Source organism: Pocillopora damicornis, chromosome 1, assembly GCF_964200805.1.
Source record: "Pocillopora damicornis chromosome 1, jaPocDami1.2, whole genome shotgun sequence".
NCBI lineage: Eukaryota > Metazoa > Cnidaria > Anthozoa > Scleractinia > Pocilloporidae > Pocillopora > Pocillopora damicornis.
In genome coordinates this window covers 5274600-5294748 of record NC_142670.1, presented here as the reverse complement: position 1 = coordinate 5294748, position 20149 = coordinate 5274600, and the positions used below count along the sequence as shown (strand labels likewise).

General features: G+C 36.2%; 1 protein-coding gene and 1 long non-coding RNA gene across 3 annotated transcripts; both read left to right on the top strand.

The window, feature by feature from the left end:
• Positions 1 to 104: 104 nt before the first annotated feature.
• LOC149051517 (adhesion G protein-coupled receptor D1-like) lies at positions 105 to 10155 on the top strand. The gene is made up of 18 exons (XM_089186781.1): positions 105 to 275; positions 2197 to 2226; positions 2733 to 3100; positions 4456 to 4645; positions 5232 to 5336; positions 5690 to 5777; positions 6068 to 6146; positions 6666 to 6712; positions 6964 to 7093; positions 7256 to 7350; positions 7551 to 7653; positions 7751 to 7901; positions 8034 to 8118; positions 8389 to 8455; positions 8982 to 9064; positions 9202 to 9322; positions 9627 to 9668; positions 9845 to 10155. The coding sequence occupies exons 1-18, from the start codon at positions 245 to 247 to the stop codon at positions 10016 to 10018; spliced, it is 1989 nt and encodes a 662-aa protein (XP_089042907.1). The 5' UTR covers positions 105 to 244; the 3' UTR covers positions 10019 to 10155.
• Positions 10156 to 13708: 3553 nt separating this feature from the next.
• Positions 13709 to 19639, top strand: LOC149051516 (uncharacterized). Of its 2 annotated transcripts, XR_016181004.1 has the most exons (7): positions 13709 to 13982; positions 15565 to 15597; positions 16530 to 16576; positions 16999 to 17052; positions 17437 to 17490; positions 17768 to 18887; positions 19306 to 19639. It is a non-coding gene; the product is annotated as an uncharacterized LOC149051516 (long non-coding RNA). The 2 variants fall into 2 exon arrangements; XR_016181003.1 differs by having other exon boundaries at positions 17768 to 19639.
• Positions 19640 to 20149: the final 510 nt, after the last annotated feature.

Here is a 20149-nt window from a genome sequence, read left to right as displayed (position 1 = left end):
CTATCTCATTATTAGTGTACGGGGCGATATTAATCTATCCATAATCATAATCATCCACCTGTTTTTGTCTGTAATTATGACAATGTGACAGTAGAGATGTTATTATGAATCTACGAGCTAAGTGAAGCAGTCTGAATAAGTGCACTTCGCGAGGCAAATTCGCCGCTCTCAATATTCTCATTGATAATTTGGATCCTTGAATGTTAAAGAAGAACCCCCTCTTCTGGCGAAACCTTTCGACGAAATGCTTTTGCATGGAATCTTAATCATTTTTGGTAAGTACTTATATGAAACCAATTCGCTGTAGTCAAGCAGTTTAACTAGCTTCCTGTTATCTTTTCTTCCTGATACCATCACCGTATGTTTCCCAAATTTTTTGATGCAATTGATCGACGTGAAGTCTGGTACGAAAAAAGAAAAAGGAGGAGATGAAAACAATTTTGAAAGCCGAGAGCTTTTTTTTTTTCAATTTCTCCAGATTGTTCCCTTTGTCATATCATAGCTATAGCTAAATCAAAAGACAAACACGATGTAATTTAGGTGGCGAAACCGGAACACAAGAGATACCCCCTTTCCTAAAATTCTTGCCCAAACGTTATTGATTTTCTCTGACCTATTTTTATTTTCCACGCGGACATTGAGCACGACCGTCTTATATTCATTTCCTTTCTTGTAGTAAACGTAGTCGTTCGTTAGAGCGAGGTGACAATGGAACGGCTTTCTCTATTTAAGCAGATGTACTTTCTAGACCGTTCTATTGATTTAAGCGCTCTCTAACGACGGAAGCCTTTCAAGCAATAATTAGACCAGAAAACAGAAATCGATCTGAAATGTTTCAAATATATGAGTCATTATAGTAATAAGTTACGAGAATTGTGCTAGGTTTTTTTTTTTTTTTTTTTTTTTTCTGGGCAATTCGACTCTCAAGAAAAGCTTTACCGATGTCCCGGTATAGTGTACATAACAGGAACACTGAATTCTGACGGAAAAATAGGCATCACAGGGCCCTATAAGTTATCAAGGCCTCTTCAGGGTCCCATGCTTCACTGGGTAAAGCTTACGATACTGTTACATTTTCTTTAAGTTATCTAGTTAGAGGCAATCTCTGAAAATTCCACCTTGTGTCCCTTGCTATAGATGCTTTGTTTAATATACAAAAAATAAATGATAATAATAGTAATTAAAAAAATTTAAACATTTCCAATTTTTTTTTTATTTTGACATGAGGATTCAAACTCGGCACAATTCCTTTGACTAGCTTATCTCTCACTTCATGTTCGTTTTAAAGGATCCTTCGACCACAAACATGCGCGCTTATTCCGCTATTTTCTATGCTATCTAAACTCGTGAAATTTTCATTGTGGTCTATCATCCAACCGCATCAGAGCGATTTAGATATATTAAGGTCTTAGATGGTTGTGGCAGTCTTCTGAAATTATGAGTTGTTTATTCTAGACACATATTTTAGTTTCTCGCAATTTCCTCGAGGAAACTTCTTGTATCTGGAACCGTCGATGGCTTCTCGCGTTCCTTCACTTGAAAGGCTTAAAGCCACGAAGAGAACGAAATGGATTTTACTTCAAAGGCCACCTTCTACCTGTGGAATGGCGGGAAGTCTTGGCTAAAAGGTTCAACTAAGAGCCAATTTGTAGAGATTTTATTGCATCAAAGCGTCGACAAACTCCACGCAAGGTGCAGGACACAAGAAGCAAATGACGAGTCAAAAAAGTATTACTACTGCCATTCGCAAGCGATTTTAAACTTCTGCCCTCAGGGTAGCTCTGACCAGGATATGTTTTAATGACTTTCCTTTCCAATGTGATTAAGTGCGTTGGTTTTTAATAAGGTGTCATTTTCTCCACATTGGCGTCAAATACCTTCCATTCCCTTCTTTAAGTATATTTTGAAACTCTGTACGTTTCCACCACAAGTGAAGGGTGTCAGATTTGTTTTTAGAGTGCGTAACGCTCCTCCCTCTACAAATCCTCCCTCTACGACTGGTAAAGCACGACACTTGCAAGGCGTTGAGTGAAATGCGAACAATTTTATGAGCAGTTACCCCTATATGGTTGACTAGGTAGTCTTACCTCTCCCTCAGGTATCTTACTATCTAAGTACTTGTTTTTCTATTGATTCCCCTGACCCCCTCCCGTCTCCACCCCTCAATCATTTCTTTTGGTTTTGTCTTTATTTCAGGTGCTATGACTGTGCCAACTTCAGCACGAGGTATGTATTGTTTTGCTTAAAAAAAAAAAAAAATTAGAAAATTATCATTAAGGTTCAACATTGTTCAACTTATTATCCTCTGTCGTCAGAGGTTATACACTATATTATATCTTGCCAGATAAATCATAAAATGCGACCTAGTCCAAAAGATCACTGATTTGTCATTGCTGTTAATTATTCCTACGAAATAGGGGGGACAAGTAAACAAAGGGAGGTTTCGGTCTATGAACTTTAAAAAGTGGCATCAAACTCAAAGCAGGCCCATCTTAAACAATTCAGAGAAAATTCAGAAAAAGCTGAGGGTTCTGAAAACCCTAGTTATCTCTAGCTGGGGTGGAATTCGAGTAGTAAAAGGAAAAAAAATCAAGTGAAAAGAAAGTTCAATCAAGTAAATTTACTTACGGAAAAATACTAATTTAACAAAAATATAAAAAGTATGTGAACGAACGAGGAACAGCATTGACATTTAAAAATGTCTCCATTTAATGTTTTCGTATCTAACACAGATGGGCATTGCTCCCGCCCTAATGATACACTCGGACCCTCAGAGCTGAACGGTTCAGACTGTCAGCAATATGTTAGAGAAATGTCTCAGTACTGGCACAGGATGAAATGTGGCAATGAAACACCTGCATCTATTGACGAAACCTGTTGTCACTCTTGGTGTGAGCAGCTGACCTCCTGTTTCAGTCAGTTGCCTCCTTGGAAAAAAGACTGTGTCAGAATGTGGAGGTGTAGGAAAAAACCTCGCAAACAGATTTCGATTATATTGACAAATACAACAGACTCGTCGTATTTGGGCAGAATCAAAGTGAAACAGTGCTGGGCGAAGAAACCGAATTTTCCCGCCATTAAGATAACACCATCAAGCGAAGTACGTATATTTGATTTTCTTGTAACATTTTTAGTGCCTGTTGTTGTTGTTACTTTAATTTCACCCTTTAGAGAGTGTAGAAACCAATCCCACTCTTAGCCCCAGTCGGCGCAGCTATCAATACAAGTTCGACTTTCAAGCAAATAAGAGGAGTGAGCTCTAGTAGAAATTAATGTCGTGGCGAGTACGTTTTCCAGTATTTCCTATGTTATTCATATTTCCTATTTATAATCTTATAATCGGTTATTCCATTCTTAATCCATTAGTATAGGTAATCACATGATTTCGAGTGCAATTTGGAATAAATAAGCAAGAGTAAATTCTTTTAAAGACAAACAGAATTTGTGGTCTTTGAAAACATTAACAAGTGCTTGTTTATTCCAAATTGCACGAGAAAAATCATGTGATTACGCGTTAATAATATACATGGAAAAATACTAGATGGCTTATCATAATTAAATATAAGCAGAGCGCGCGCATCAAGTGCAAAAAATAATTTATTCAAACCGTGCCTTCGGTCAAAACAACCGCGTAGGATCAAAACAATAATAGGCAATGATATCTTCACATCTTTGAGGTGCAAGAAAGTTCAAAGTCCGACTAAACAGTTCAAGGAATAGTTCAGTCTGTGTCCGAAGCACTCTCGATGAAATGGAATCATCGTTTCCGAGGTTTAACCATGACTGTTTTTAATTTCGGCGTTGGATCGCTCGAGCAAAGTGTTAAGCTGGGTCGGCTCGTAATTTTCGATTTCCTTGGATATTACCTTCTCTAAACACCACTTTTTCCAAACTGACAACCAAAGAGCAGTGCTTTTTATAGTGTTTTCGTTGTTTAAGCTGTTTTTCAGCTGCGGTGGCGAAAGAAAACCTACTTAAAACGCCGGCCATTGTTTCGCTCGCAAATTTTCAAATTTTCAGATTTTGTTGCGCCATCCAAGGAAATTTGATTAGCTATCTGTGAGTTTCTTTGATTATTGACCAATCAGAATGTCTGATTTGTTTCTTTCTTTGCACTGAATTCACCCTCTTCTGTACTGAATTAACTCTCTTCTGCACTGAATTACCTGAAAACTGCATTTATCTTAACCAATCAGAACTGAGTAATTTTTCCATGTATATTATTATGTTCGTAATACTTTGCCTAGAAACCATGGCAATAACGTGTAAATAGAAGACTTCGACGTCAGGAAATTAAAACTCCTCTTAAGTTTATTGCTGGTGCCTTGGTTAAAGAAAGCTTTTCCACAGACTGTGTTGCCCACAGTTTATCAATTCCTTTAACAGTTAGGCTACTGAAGGACATATCTAAACCAACGACTATTACCTTATTGAGACTTTTTTTCGCCTTCTCAGTTTTCAAACAAGAAACTTGTTGACATCATCCTAAAGGAATTGATTGACTCTTCTGGAAATGATATAAATCAAGAAAAGATGGAACGCACTTTCCTCACTGTCACCAATTTGGAGGAGTTCATTGGGAATTATGCTCAAAATCACCTAAATCAAACCGTACCTAAGATGAACATCAGTAGTGAACATGCAGGTAAGTGGATCTTAAAAGCTAATTTGGAAGTCAGCTCTTGATTTCTAATTCAGAGTTCAGGATGAATACATGCATCATTCGTGGCAGATTTTAGAAACGTTTGCTAACGCTACTACTTATTCGACGTTTTTGGTATAAGCTTTGTCTGTAGCAACCCTCCATCAAATCATTTTCGCGACACCTGAAACGCGTTGGACCTCTTTTAAGGCAGTTTATAACAGCGAATTCCTATGGCTCATCAGTTGTCTCCAATTCCAATAATTTGTTCTATTATATATATGTTCTTCAATATCGTCATACATATGAAGTCATAAACAGGGGGAAAATGAATAAATAAATTAAGAAAATAAAAATAAGAAACCATTCGAATTCATTCCAGTGATATGTCTATGGATTTAAAAATGATCACCAGCACTTTATGTGACAATTTAATGGAGAACGCTCCTTCGACTGATGATCCCTGCAAACTACTTGCATTTACTACTTCTAAGTGATGGTTCTTCAGTCTTTAAGTGCTAAAACTTTTGAGGACGGTAACTTGTTTATTTTGGCCCTCACGTTAAATAAGTCGCTGTTTTGCAATTAGATATTTTGGTCAGGAAGATTTTCCACGAAAATGAGACTGGAGTACAACTTGAGGATGATAAAGGTGAAAACTACGTCAGCCTTCCTGTTACAGGCTTCGATAACGGTTTGACAACTATCTTTTTCACTTTTTTTTAGCATAGAAAATTATATATTTTTCTCGTATTATTCAAATTATTTTAGCGATTATCTGTGTTCTTGGTTAAAAGGGGGACTGGGTTTAAAATACTTAAGACATTGAAGGTGAATGGCTGATATCTTAAGCTGGTTGTTTTGGTTTTCTTTTATTTCATTTTCAGTTCATTTCTCCTTCGGTCGAATTGTTTTACTCTTATAACAAGGCTGGGCATACCAACGAAACATGCTAATAAACGCGCAAGGTTTTAAACCGTGATAACTTGTACTTTTTTCTAAAAAACTCTCGAAGTAATACAATTGTTTCTATTATTTTCATCTTAGGATCAGTTGTACTTTGTGTCATTTACAAAGATCTCCATGAAGTATTCCTGAAAAAACAAACCGACTCTACTCCTCTCAATAGATTCAGGTTTGCTAAAACTTAGTATTGCATTTCGTATCTTATATTTCAAATTAATCTATTTTGGTTTGCTGATAACCTACGAAGGGAAATGTTAATAACAAAAGAGAAACATCTTCGACCTCAGTTTGAATTTCCCCTTTGTTTTTGTTTCTTTCGTTATGATTCTCTTTTGCTATCTTTTTATTATTTTCTCTTTTTGTCCTTTGTCGGTCCGTTTGTTTGTTTGATTGGTTTTCTTTTCATTTTTTTTTTTTCATTTTTTTTTCTTGTTTATTTGTCTTTTGGTTATTCAACAGTAATGTCTTGTCTGCAACGATATGGCCGAGGAACAACACTTTCAGAAAGAATGTTACACTGAAATTTAAAAACCTAGCGGTAAGATACAATTAATCAAGAGAGAGCTCCATCTGCATTCGTAACACTATAAAGAAATGTACACAGCGCTGATATTTCTGGAAAATTCAAGCCAAAATTTATACTTCCTTTTGCATCCCTTTGATCCATTTTTGTCTCGCTACATATTTTGTTGCTGTTGTTTGTTGCTGTTGTTGTTGCTTGTTATCGTATATGTTGTTGATTTCGTTTGTTTGGTTTTGCTTTACTTTTGTTATTCCGTTTTCTTTTTCCTTTTTTCTTTTTGTTTTGTTTTGATTTGATTAGATTTGTCTTTTTTCCTTATTATTACTATCATTATTATCAATGTTATCATCATCATCATCGCTATTCTTTTTATTATTATTATTATTATTATTATTATCGTTACTATTATTATCATTATTAGTGTTGGGGGGGTAGGGAAAGGGTTTTAAAAAAAGCCAGTGAGAGCACTCCCATCTCCACATTAGCCACCAAGTCGCTGCACTACGTAATACTAACAGCACTTTACGGTTTCAGGACGCGCCGGATGGAAGTTGCGTGTTTTGGAATACTTCGGAAAACAGGTAAACAGCTTTGAATGAATTGATGACATCGTTCACTTCAAATAATAAATTTGCTTAAGGCTTTGCTTTTATGCACTGGTACATCACATTGTGTGTTCACCTCTTACTCCTTCTTTCTCTTACTCATTCTTTTTCTCCTTCTCAGGCTTCCGCGTGTTAATGTCTATAAAACTGGCTATTGTTTTGTTTCTTATGTTCATTGACTGACTGTTTTTGACTGTTTTTCTTACTGTTTCCTGGTGTAATTCTAGCTGGTCCGGACAAGGGTGTCTCCTGCTATCGAAGAACGAGTCTTACACCGAGTGTAGCTGCAATCATTTGACTCACTTTGCCGTTCTTATACAGTTTGACAGGGGAACTAGCGATTGCGGTTTAACTAAGGTAACAATATTTTTAAGCATTCATGCATTGATTTCAGAAGGCACTAAGACTAGATAGCATTGGTGTGGCACTTTTTCATAAATTTGCATTAATCCAGGTATATGATGTGTGGCACTCTTCCGTTACAAGTATTGAATCACTGTTTTTGTATTCATTTCTAAGACGGACGAAAAAGCGCTGGAAATTCTCACATATGTGGGCTTGTCTTTTTCTCTGGTTGGAATCACTTTAACAATCATCAGTTATACTTTTCTTACGTAAGTACATGACATAGTTACACGCAAGCATTCCAAAGCAAGCCGAGAATATAGACTCAACAAGAAATGATATCAGTTTAATTGTGCATAGCTAAGATTCCTTTAAGCAGGCGAGTCGAATCATAAAAATATAACCAGGCTTTGTATAAAATGATGATAGAACTGATGTAGAATAAAATCAGTCATTTGCTTTTGATTAGAGACATGAGGGGGCCCTTATCTCAGATTCGAGTGAGTCTAGTCGCTTCACTTGGCGCAGGTCAACTTTTCTTCCTAGCCGGAAGTGGTGCTGTTGAGAACAAGGTGAGATATTATATCAAACGAGAAGACAAGAATCTCTTTCGGTAAATCTTTATGACTTTCAACCGACTCTTAGCTCAAATTTTTCATTCCTGTGCAGTCTGCCTGTGTTACAGTAGCAGCTTTTGTTCAATATTTCCTAATGGCCGCTTTCTGCTGGATGTTGATCGAGGGAGTTTATCTCTACCTGTTTGTTGTACAAGTTTACAACATCAACGACAAGATGAAGGTTTCACATGGATTTTCATGGGGTAACTATTAATTAAAAACCCATTCTCTCTTTGATAATCTTTTGAAAAGTAAAAGATGAAGATTGCCATCAGCATCTTAGACATCATCATCGTCATTTGACTCTGTTGTCCCTTCGAATTTCGAATCCACAGGTCTACCCGCTCTCGTCGTTTCCATATCGCTGGGCATTGCAGAAGGAACCGGGCCGGGGATTAAAAGCTATGTCAGTGAGAAGTTGTAAGAAATAAATGATTTTTTTGTCAAGCGATTTCTGTCACGAATCCTGTTTTTTTGTTCTTTTTTTGTCTTTTTTTTGTTTTTTTGTTTGCTTGTTTGCATTGTTTTAAATTTTTGTTTTTGTCTAAAGGTTGGCTTGTTTTTGTTGTTTTGTTATTTCTTTGTTGTTTTCAGTTGTAATCAAACATGGAAAGTACTGCGTACATGTATGGGCAAAAATGTAATTAATTGATAAATTATCAAAGTTTCGCATAATTAATTTTTATTCAGCTGCTGGATGTCATCCTCTAACGGCATGATCTGGATATTTGTTGTATTCGTTGTGCTGATTGAGTTGGTAAGTTAAATTCCTAAATTTTTTTTTTCATTTTTATCTTTCACGCTTTGCTTTCAGGTCTCTTTGCATCGTGGGCATTTTCCCCGCCGCTCTTTTTAACCTCTTTGACTCTGTTCAATAGTTTTCAACAAAACATGAAATATATGAAGGATACATTTTGCTTGAGGTGAACCCTATCGTTGGGAGATGCCGTCAGCGGTTACTGTGCAAGGTTTTTAGGTTGAAAGTCCTGGTTCGAGTCTCTACTGGGTTATTGCGTTGTTTTGTTGGACGAAACGTTTTGCGTTCATAATGATTTTAGCCATCTCCTTCCAGCTGTATAAATATTTACCGACGAATGGTCAAGGACACCTCAAAAATGTCTTGCGGAATGCTAGGGAAGGGGAAGGGTTAAAATTTTGACGACCATCCGCTAAGGCAAATAGGACCACTTAGCTCAAGTGCAAACTCCTTTTTCCTTTATAAAGTTTGATTGTTTTTAGATTTTGTTTGTTTGTTTTTTTTTCATTCTTATCACTTTTTTCAGTTAAACACATTGATACTGGTGCGAGTTATCAAGGAAATGACGATAATGCAGCATGTAAAAGACAAAGTCAGCGAACAAATAAGGTAAGTATTTCACCGGCGCCAGTGGTAGATTCATATAAGTCATTAGCCTCATACTTTGCTGCCTTATACGACTAGTGTCAACTCACAACAATGGTAAAAGCAAATTATCTTGATTTCCTTTTTTCCTGATTTTATAGGCTTGGTGTCAGGGCATGCGCGGTGATGATTCCTTTGCTAGGGATCACGTGGCTATTTGGTCTTCTTTCGCCCCTGCATAAAGCGTTTGTGTACATTTTCACAATTTTTAACTCTACTCAGGTAAAATGAATACAGCTGTTAGGGATGAAATCCGTGCTCATACCATACCAACGTAAAAGCAAATTCTACAGCAAGTTGTACTACCCCTTCCTTACGAGTTTACCAGGTGGTAAACTTAGTGTAATACAAAGACAAAGTAGAGAACTTGTGATTAATAGCAGTAAAGGTTTGGACATTTTTGCTGCCCAGTAACGTTTAATACTGAGAGGTTTAGGGTTGGGGGGGGGGAGGGGGGGGGCTTGTATGAAAGCACTTTGAATCTACTAAAGGCGGTAATGGGATTTCTGAAATTGCGATTTAACAGGGCCTCTTAATATTCCTCCTTCACTGTGTGAGAAATCCAGAGGTATGTTATCAAATGTTGTTTTAAGTCTCTTTGTAAACTTTAGTTTTTTGCTCAGAGTTTTACCTGGCAATGCTTCCACTTTGAAATAAGAAATTAAATTCGATGGTTGTATGTATGCGAAGCACATAGAGTTGTACAGTTCTTGAGATCGTTTTGATATCAACTTATTCATGCAGATTAGATCTCGCTTCAAAAGAAGGATAAACGCTGTCAACCCAACTGCAGATGAAGTAACAGGCGTTAAACGAGCTTCGCAAATAAATGAAACAATCAGCGTGATACTGCCAAGGAAATTGAATGTCCAGCCTCCTAATAACCATGAAAGTGGCATTGGAATCTCTGAGATCTGATTCGTCATCGTAGTGTTGTTCCTTAGCTTAGATCTGTGTATATCTTAAATTAAGAAAATTTTAGGTAAGGATAACCAGCTTCAGAAGGCTCTGACAGCTTTGTATTGATCCGAAAAGTAGTAAAAGAACGTCTCAAGCAATCGGTATTTACGGTTTCCTCCTTGTGGAAAAAAAGAGCATTGGATATAGTTGTGTTTAGAAGGTCTACATCCAAGGCATCAGTTTACAGAGTAATGAAACTATCATAAGCCACCACAAATTATACGGCCCTCACAAAAAGGAAAACACGTTATGCATACCAATGGTAATCAAGATATTATTACTCTCAATATAGGCAAGGGTTTAAAAAAAAAAGAAAACAAACAAACAAACAAACAAAAAACTATGAATAGTTTTTTCTCTTGGCAGTCTCGCTTTTACCTGTGTAGTTGTTTGAGAATTTTTCCCTCGGGAGTGGCGGTTGAGAAATATCTCTTCATTAACTCTATGAGTCTCCACTCTGATAAGTCCGTTCCTCCTGAAACACGCACGATAGCTTGAGAGTTGAGCATCGGACTTTGAATTTTGATAATGCAAATTAATCCATTCAAAAAGCTTTCTCAATTTGTCACATGTCAAAAAAAAACTTATTTACTTCCTCATTTAAAAATACATGATTAATAACATTTTAATGAGGAGCGTGTAATGCCTCGAGCGAATCTTTTCGTGGAATAACAGAAAGAAATTTCAAATAATCTCAATTTAAGCCTTTTGTTGTTAACAAATGAACAATCAACCCTCTTTACGTTTGTTATTCTCGTGGTTTTAATTTTACTCGTTAAAATACCAGCAAAAGCAACAACAGTGCTAACTTGTAGCAATTCTCAGAGAAAGATAAGTTTGCACCAATTATGATAATCAAATTACGATTCATTAATCCACCTACTTTTGCGCAAAGATATCACAAGAAACCAACCATAAACGGCTTATCTGAACTGGAAAAACTTCAATACAAGTGCTCCACCCCTTAAACCATGGTGCACTTGTCGACCTTTTGCCAGAAAAGTGTGAATTCCATGCACTGAATCAAAAAGAAAAAAAATCCCGAGGTAAACAGCGAAGTTATCGAGTGAAATGTCGGAACAGTCCCGCAGGGCTCAAAAGCCATTTACTCAATAGGAGTAGTCTGTTGGTGTTGGCGACGACGACTGGTCTCCCTGAAAACCATGTTACCACCAAAAATTCCAGCCCTCTACCCCCAAGCTTTGGATAAAAACTAGCTCGTAAGAGCCAAAGAGGACTTGTGTGTTTTTTATGAAGATCCTGAAATTGAATAAGTAGGGGCATAACTCTTAATGAGGAATTGAAGCGTAATGGTCACTTTACTTCAAGGAGTTGAGGAATGAGAAAAAGTCTTGGTAGTTATTTTCGTTCGCTTCTTATTATTTGAAGTTGTCCAAGGGCATTCAGAAAGAAAAAAAAACTGGCAAAAAGGCATTGCAGATCCATATTTATTCACATGCAGATCCATTTTGAAACACAAAATACAAATATTCCCGCAACATAGTAAAATTTTATGGAGAATTTATATATTTCATTGGCAAATTTGAGTCCCCTGATAACCTCGTTTTTCGCTTGTTCACGGCGATGCTTTTCAGGTGATAGCCGGGGATTTTTGGGATAGCATCCTCCTCCAGCTTGTACTTCGCGGATGTTCGAGTAACAAGTATGACGAGAAAGACCTGTATGACTAGCGCTTAGGCGCGAAACTCAGAGTCACAGAGAATCGATGCGTCCTCTTAATTCTTTAACTTATGTATACTTAGCTCTGCTACCACAGTATTGAGCACTTTATGCCAAGGTAGACTCTACCCCCACATTTATATATGTATATATATATATATATATATATTTTTTTTTTATTAAAATGATAACGATAATAGTAATACATCCAATAGAGGAATATTTGGCTTTTTAAGACTATATTTATGCGCCGCAAGCATGGTTCGGATACATCTACTTTAATAATTACACGCAAGGATGACAAAAACACTTCTCCGTATGATTGAAGTAGGTAGTATTTCAATTTTTTTTGTACAGAATGACTTATTTAACCGTTATTTTATGTAAGCGCCGCACGTCAAGTGGAAATTATGAAGTTTTCTTTGGAAGTATGAGGCCAAGGCGCCTTATTACAATGCTGAAATATGCCAGAATTTTCCATCAGTAGGTTTATGATTGAAGGCATTTCAGACGTTTGATGACGCTAGTAAAAGAAGTAGCATTGACTATCCCATCCTTGAGTCCGTCTTAATTTTTCGTTTTCTCGTTTTCCTCTTCTCCTTGAACTAATTATTCTCGTTTTGTCGGCATTAAAATGAAATGTTACATTTTCCTCTGATACCAATAGAGTAATGTTTAAATCCTTGTTTAAAACCCTTCAATTGCTATCCGCTGTCAGCCTAGCTAATTTTTAGTCTCTCAAGAAAGTCTGTATTCGTAAAACGTTACTTAAATAGCGGAGCAGTTAAAATTCTTAAAGGTGTATTTGTTTCAACAAATTGTCGATGTAAAAACAGTTTTTTGATCCTTCATTTAGTGTTGCCAAAAAAAAGAAAATATTGTGATTAGATGGAGGCTTAACACGAAAATTTCCCCCGGTAGACATGATTAATTATTCATTTGAAAATTTCCTCTTTAAACAGATAAAGCTTTCTCAACCTCGTTTTAGTTCGTCATGCAAACTAGGAAATTCGGCCCAGTTTCAATAAAGACACCTATTGAGTTGAACACTCTTTGTTTTGTGTTAATGATCATTCATTGCACATCTCGCAGTTGCCATGTCATTTACACAAATACGTCAGTGTGTGCCCAACGTATGGGTGAATTAGAATTTAAAAAAATACCGCTCTCTTAAGAGCTCTTTAAAAGGAAAATATGGTCTAGAAAATTTTATTTCTGTTGAAAGAACTTTTCGACAGGAATTCGAAAATAATTGTCGTTTTGTTCAATTCGGAACGGAACCCAGAGAAATGCAGTTAAAACAAACAAATTCTACTTCGCCAAGCACTGAGATGAAGATCGATATCGTAAGCTAACATTGTTCGACAACGGGAGACTTCCTAACGCTCTTCATGTAACATGAGGCTCTGTTTATATATATGAAACAAACTTGGAAAGGTAGACCTCTTATATTTATTTTCCCAAAGTAGATTTGTGGTAATTCTTTTGAGTGCTCTTACTTTCAATTTTGCCTTGTTCACTTCCATATTTTCTCATAATTTACAAAAGTAAAAGAGAGAATTTCCTTGGTCTAGTGACCTCCATTAGAAAAACAAAGCATACAAACTATACAGGTCTATTTACTACTGTGAAGTTGACCCTTGGTTGACTTTGAGTTTTGATTTTTATTCTGTCGTTGCCCACTCATTTGACGGATAATCTTCAAGTCTCTCATTTCTCACTTGGTGCATGCCAACAAGGGCTGTTTTGAGAGCATTGGCTGGTAAACACACGGGTCCAAATGATCTGTGCTCAGTAATACACCGAAGCCTGGTCCCTACAGTTTCAATGATAATTTACATCACTCAATTAGCAATGTGAAATAAATCCGTCGCGGGCACTGCGCGGGTTTTTAGTAAAAACTAAAAAATTGTTACTTTAGAAACAAAGATTTTATTTGAGAAGAATTCTTTATCCTCGATTCCAGATCGAGTCGATCACCAATTAAATTCATTTCTTGACAGCATATACTCTTGTCTTCTGATAATGAAGTTCTTGAGGCCAGGAAATCGCTTTGAAACACGGAATTACATGTATTAGAGGAAAATTGAAAAAATTACTCGATGAAAATTTCAGAGGCAGCCGATCTAAGTTTCATTCCCTTTATTTTTAGAATGCTAATACAATGTAAGACAGCTCCTTGAACTGCACCAACCAGATGTTTAGAGTAAATGTACGACTTGCGCCTGGTAAGAAAATCGAGGTAAAAAAAGTAAATAGATAAATAAAATAAAATAAATAAAAAAAGAACAGGCGAAAGATATTAGAATAGCGAGAAACTACAATTGTAATTTAACTTGCGATTTAAATATGCGAGGCTAGGAAATTTATGATTCCATTCGAGCCAATATGGCGAGCATTTCAAATGCAAATTTATAACAGTAATTCGCAGAAACTATAATATCAGCGCATCAGCTATTTGGCACATTAAAAAAATATATATTATTTGAAAGAACTTAGTTTAAAAAAAAAAGATGAAATTTAGGAATTGTAATTCTATGATGTATGCTCAAAAGTGAATTCTTAAGAAGAGGTGATCGTTTTTTTAACATTCACTACAAAGCTCAAAAGCTGAACCATAAGCGTTCCAACACTTCAACAAATATCAAAATTAAAAAAATTGCAATGGAAAACATATTCCATTGCTGCATTAGTACAATATTTACTGTTTCTGTGTGGTTTGGCTTCGTTAAAGAGTTCTTTGCTTGAGGAAATGTCGGAGATTTGTCGGCCGATGGCTGCTGGTAAGTGTTTTATTATTGTAGGCGGATGGTTGGAATCGGTGTCGATGTAGAGAGTTTCGTTGTTGGGCTTTTTGTATGGGTAGTGGGTTCTGTCTGTGAGGTTTAGGGTGACGTCGAGGAAGTTACAGATTTTTAGGTTTGTGCTTCTAGAAATGTTCAGACTTTGTTTCTTAAATTCTCGTGTGATGTCCTTCTAGTCCGTTCTGATTGTGGTCCGCTTAGATTTCTTAGAAGTACCAGCCCGTTGTCTCTATAGAGTCCTACGTTGTTTTTGCCGTATTTCTCGCTGAGGTTGTTAAGGAGGAAAAGTCCGATAAGCTTACGTCGAACATACTGTTGTGGTTTTTCTCAGTCCAGGCGGTCTCGTTGTCAAATAAAAGTGATTTCCGGCGGTGCATAATTATGTCGATGTCTTTGTCACTGATTGTGGTATAATTCTTGGCAAACGAAATTGCTTTAGATAGAAGAGACTCTGTGATGGATGAGTCAAAACTGTCGATGTCGAACGAGGCGAACGAATGCTTTTTCATGTCGGGTATGTTGGTGAACCAATTAATTACATCTGATGTGTTTTTCCACTGATTGAGCTTTGTCATTTCTCTGACTTTCGAGTTGATATTGTCGAGAATTTGTTTACTGACTTTTCCGAGTTCAGTTTTTGCGGGATTTATGAGGTGATTGGCGGAGTTGTCTTTATGGTCTTTTAGGTTACTAAAAGGTTGTTGTATTGCGATTTGTTCTGTACGGTTGTCGATGTTGAGCTCTTGGGTGATAGATTTTGCTTGTGAGTCAATGATGTTGGCGGTGTCGGTGCTAGCTTTCTTGTAGGTGGTTGTGATGCTGTCCCTTAGGAGTTTGTCGTGCTGCGTCTTGTCAAGCTTGTAAAAGTTCAAATCTTTTACAAGCTTGAAAAGACGCAGCTATTAGTAGTAGTAGTAGTTACTGTAGCAGTAGTAGTAGTAGAAGTAGTAGTAGTATCATTTTGGTTATAATTTTTTTCTTTTGAGGTGAATCTCATTTTTTCCTTTTTTTATCCCGAAGTTGTTCAAGGCTGCTGGGGAATAGCTGAACAAAGTAAGTGCTTATGACACTGCGCGCTAGCTTAAGTAAAGTTAGAATATCAATAAGCTAAGTGAATTCAGTTGCTGCATCAGAGAGATTGTGGCCAGCCTTTTCAGTCAATTCAAGAGGAAATGCTGCTTCATTGATTTCTTCTAATTCATGATCGAACGATGCATGCGTAGCTTAAACTGCACGGCGTCAGTTTAACCGCAACACACAAATTCTTTGAGAGTCAAGTTGTACTTTATAATTATTTTGCCGCTGTTTCAATTCTATTGCGGATAATAATTGTGTAAATGCCACGTTATTGAAGCAAAGTGAATGTGAACATTCGAATTCGAGCTGCAGAAATCTTCTTCAGAGCGGATGGCGCGAGATAAAATGTAATCCATTTGTGTTTGGTGCTCCCGAGGTTCCTGCTCCAAGTGGTGTAAACAACTTTACTCCTTTATTGGTGAAAATGAGCCACCACTTCGACTCTGTCTGGCAAAGTTTCAATATGTTCCAGTAATATTGCATTTCGTGTAATATCCTGCAGAACATTTGTGTTTCACATCAGATTGATCAACTCAAGTGAGTAATTTTTAGGAAACAGAAAGTCGTGATTTATCGAGAAGCGTGACTCAATGTAATCACTTGCTTTATTTTAAGCTGAGTAATTGTTTAGCGATGCCAGTATGTGCCTAGTTTTTGCAACACCTTATCAGTCAAAAGAAGTCAGAAATCCTGCAACCTACCATATGGAAGGCGCTAAGTTTTACTTTCGCCCAGTTTCTATAAGCTGCTCAAAATTCTACAACAAAACAATGTAATTTGCAATTGAGTAGAAGAGGTCAAGCCTTATTAAAAATTCCTAATAAAAGTACAAGTATCACCTTCCGTTAGTCCTTTCGTATGATACAATTTTCATTTGCAGCTTTTTATCCCCTTGACTTTTTAATAAGCAACTGGAGCAACACTCCTTACAACTCATCCAACCGATAATACTACGGTAAGCTGTTGGATCGATTGTTTTCTATAAGATTCTGGGTTTAAATTAAGTTTTACAAGGCTGTGGGGGCATAGAAAGTTAATAAAGGGCTTCACAACACGTAACCGCAACAGTTCAAATCATTATGTTTTCGCTAAAGGACTTACAGGTAGATGATGGTGTAGCAGCAGTTCCAATGTTTATCTCACCTTACATTCTGTTTATCTATTTGTATTTTAATTTAGTTTACTTTTGATTGATTGGTTAGTGATAAGTTCATTGATTAATTACTGTAATATTTAAAAGTTTACAATGTGTATCTCAACTCATGTTCTGTTTATTTACCTTTTATTTTAGTGTACTCTTGACTGATCAGTTAGTGATAAGTTAATTAGTTAATTTTTTTTTTTGTTGTTGCTGTTTTTTTGGTTTTTTTGCTAAAGGGTGGAAACAATAACAGTGATATCACTCATCCCGAAAACACCTAAGACTCACAGGTGGATAATGGTGTAGCAGCAGTTTCAATGTTTATCTCACCTTACATTCTGTTTGTTAGCTTGTGTTTTAGTTTAGTTTACTTTTCATTGATCGGTTAGTGATGAATTAATTAGTTCATTGTTACAATGTTCACAATGTATATCTCACCTTACGTTATGTTTGTTAGCTTGTATTTTAGTTTAGTTTACTTTTCATTGATCGGTTAGTGATAAGTTAATTAGTTCATTGTCACAATTTTTACAATGTTCACAATGTGTATCTCACCTTACGTTACGTTTACCTAGCATGTATTTTAGTTTAATTTTATTGATCAGTTAGTGATAAGTTATTGATTGATTGTTTTTTTGTTGCTGTTGTTGTTGTTTTGTTTTGTTTTGCTACAGAATGGAGGCACTAACAGTGACGTCAGTGGTCCCGAAAACACCGAAGACTTACAGGTAGATGATGGTGCAGCAGCAGTTTCAATGTTTATCTCAACTTACATTCTGTTTGTTAGCTTGTATTTTAGTTTAGTTTACTTTTCATTGATCGGTTAGTGATGGGTTAATAAGTTCATTGTTACAATTTTTACAATGTTCAGAATGTGCATCTCACCTTACGTTATGTTTACCTAGCTTTTAATTTAGTTTACTTTTTATTGAGCGTTTAGTGATAAGTTAATTTGTTGATTAGTTTTTTTGTTGTTTTGTTTTGTTTTGTTTTGTTTTGCTACAGAATGGAGGCACTAACAGTGATATCAGTGGTCCCGAAAACATAGTCGAGGTACAGGAGATGATGGTGTAGCAGCAGTTTCAATGTTTATCTCACCTAACATTATTTTTTTTAGCTTGTATTTTAGTTTACTCTTTATTGATCGCTTAGTGATAAGTTAATTAGTTGATTCTTTTTTTTTTTTGGTTTTTTTGGTTTTTTTGTTTTGTTTTGCGTTTTTGTTTTTGCGGCTTGATTGGCTGGTTTCAAACTTACTTAGTTTTGTTCCTCATGGATTGAATGAGGATTTGAATGGTTGCTCACCAGCCGTTTCTCTCATACTTTGTTTGTCTTAAATGCGACAAGAGCTATAAGCCACGATGTATACTCAAGTTCACCAGAAATATCGTTTAGCAAAAGAATAGCCTTGTTAAAACTCTTGAAATCTGCTAACTATACCTCTTTTCATGAAGAATGCAAAAGAGCAGTTTAGAACTTCAATCAAAAGTATATGGTCCGAGTATTCACTACGGAGAGACAAGTCATCAAAGGATAAAAAAGTGGAGGATACTGTTTTTGCTTCGTTCCGTTTTGAAAGCTCTATATTAAGCTTTGCCAGAAAGCGGCTGAGCGTTACAAGTCCCGAACTTATTGATGTCGATGAAGATCTGAGTAAGTGCAAAATAGTCTTTCATCTTTATTTTTTTGGAAAAGAGCTTTTTCATGTGTGAGTTCAGGCAAGCATTACGTGTACATTAAGAGCCAATACCACTATCGTTTACATTAGCTAATCGAAACACAATTTTTTTTCCGCGTGCTGTATCAGAAGCATTAACTATGGCTTGCAATTCTTTAGAGAAATAATTGCATGCAAAATCATTAGTTGGAAGTTATGCAACTGAATACTCTCTAGTCATGCGGGTCATTGCCTAATTATGCTCATCACCTATATGCATTTGTACTTTGTAGACGAGTGAAAATAAAATAAACGTCGAAGCTGTACCATTTTGCTTTTTTTTTAAATTTTTTATCAATATAGACTTTCGAGTTAGACGCAATGTCCTACAGAGGGGGGATGACTTTCTGTTCAATGGAAGTAATCGCGAGACCTTTATTAAGATTCCGTCAGCTAATCTGGATCGAGGTAAAAAGCCTTCTTTGTTTTGAGTCAGTTTCTTACCAGACGATTGCCCATAACTTTTTGGCCAACTCTTCTGTGGAAATGGCTTCATTCCGACGTGCATTATCAAATATGCAATACACGTAGTGTGCTTTTACAACAGTGAGCTTTTGTTTACTTTTTCCCTTTCCCCTTCATCTTAGACCAAATCGATTTCTGTTTTTAAATTTCTCGAGTCTCTTTCTTTCTTTCTTTTTTTTTTTGGGCGTCATTACGAATAAACTTTATGCTTTAAAAAAGAATTGAATATTGCGCTTTGTCATGATTTAGCAGTCTGTAATAGCATTTGTGCCCGGAGCATTTAAAGGCCACCGCCATTTTTCAAAAAAATTCCATTTTTGGAAGCCGAAATCAATGCAGTTCTCATTTACCTTTTTAACAGACTCCACAGTACTTGGGCTCGAATACAGCAATCTTGCTAAGCTTTTTTCAAACTATTCAGCTGACACTGAGGGAGATAACAAAACAAAGTATGTATAATCTATTTGATAACTGAAGAACAAATAGAAATTATTTTACTGTTTTTTGATCATTCGATTTGCTTTATTTCAGGATACTTGACAGTGTAGTTATGTCCGCTGTAATAGACCCTCCGCCTAATGTTCTAACAGAAAACATCACATTGGTTTTTAAGAACACGCAGGTGTATACGCTACTCTTTCGTTATTTTTTATTTATTAATTTTTTACTTAATTTAATTGACGTTGCTTGTTTGTTTGTTTGTTTCATGAAAGGGGAACACCAACAGTTCATGCATCCCACATATAGGTGATTATGTTGTCATCTTTTGCCTTAATTCAAACTGGGATTTAATGATCTGGCTAACGATTTGAAGACTTCCCGATGCTTGATTTGTAAATCAGCATTGCACCCCATTAGGCTTCCCACCAATTTTCAAATTTCGTCACGTTGAAGCCACCACAAAATGGATGTTAGATTTCATTAATGGGTGGTCCCAGGGACCTTCATATGAAGAATTACTATTTTACTTGAGTGTTACGTTAATATTCTATAGCTATGACGCCTTACGAGTCAGTTACTCTTTCGTTATCTGTTATTTATTTATTTTTTATTTAATTTAATTGGCGTTGCTTGTTTGCTTGTTTGTTTCATGAAAGGGAAACACCAACAGTTCATGTGTCCCACATATAGGTGATTATGTTGTCATCTTTTGCCTTAATTTAAACTGGGATTTAATGACTAGCTAACGATTTGAAGACTGCCCA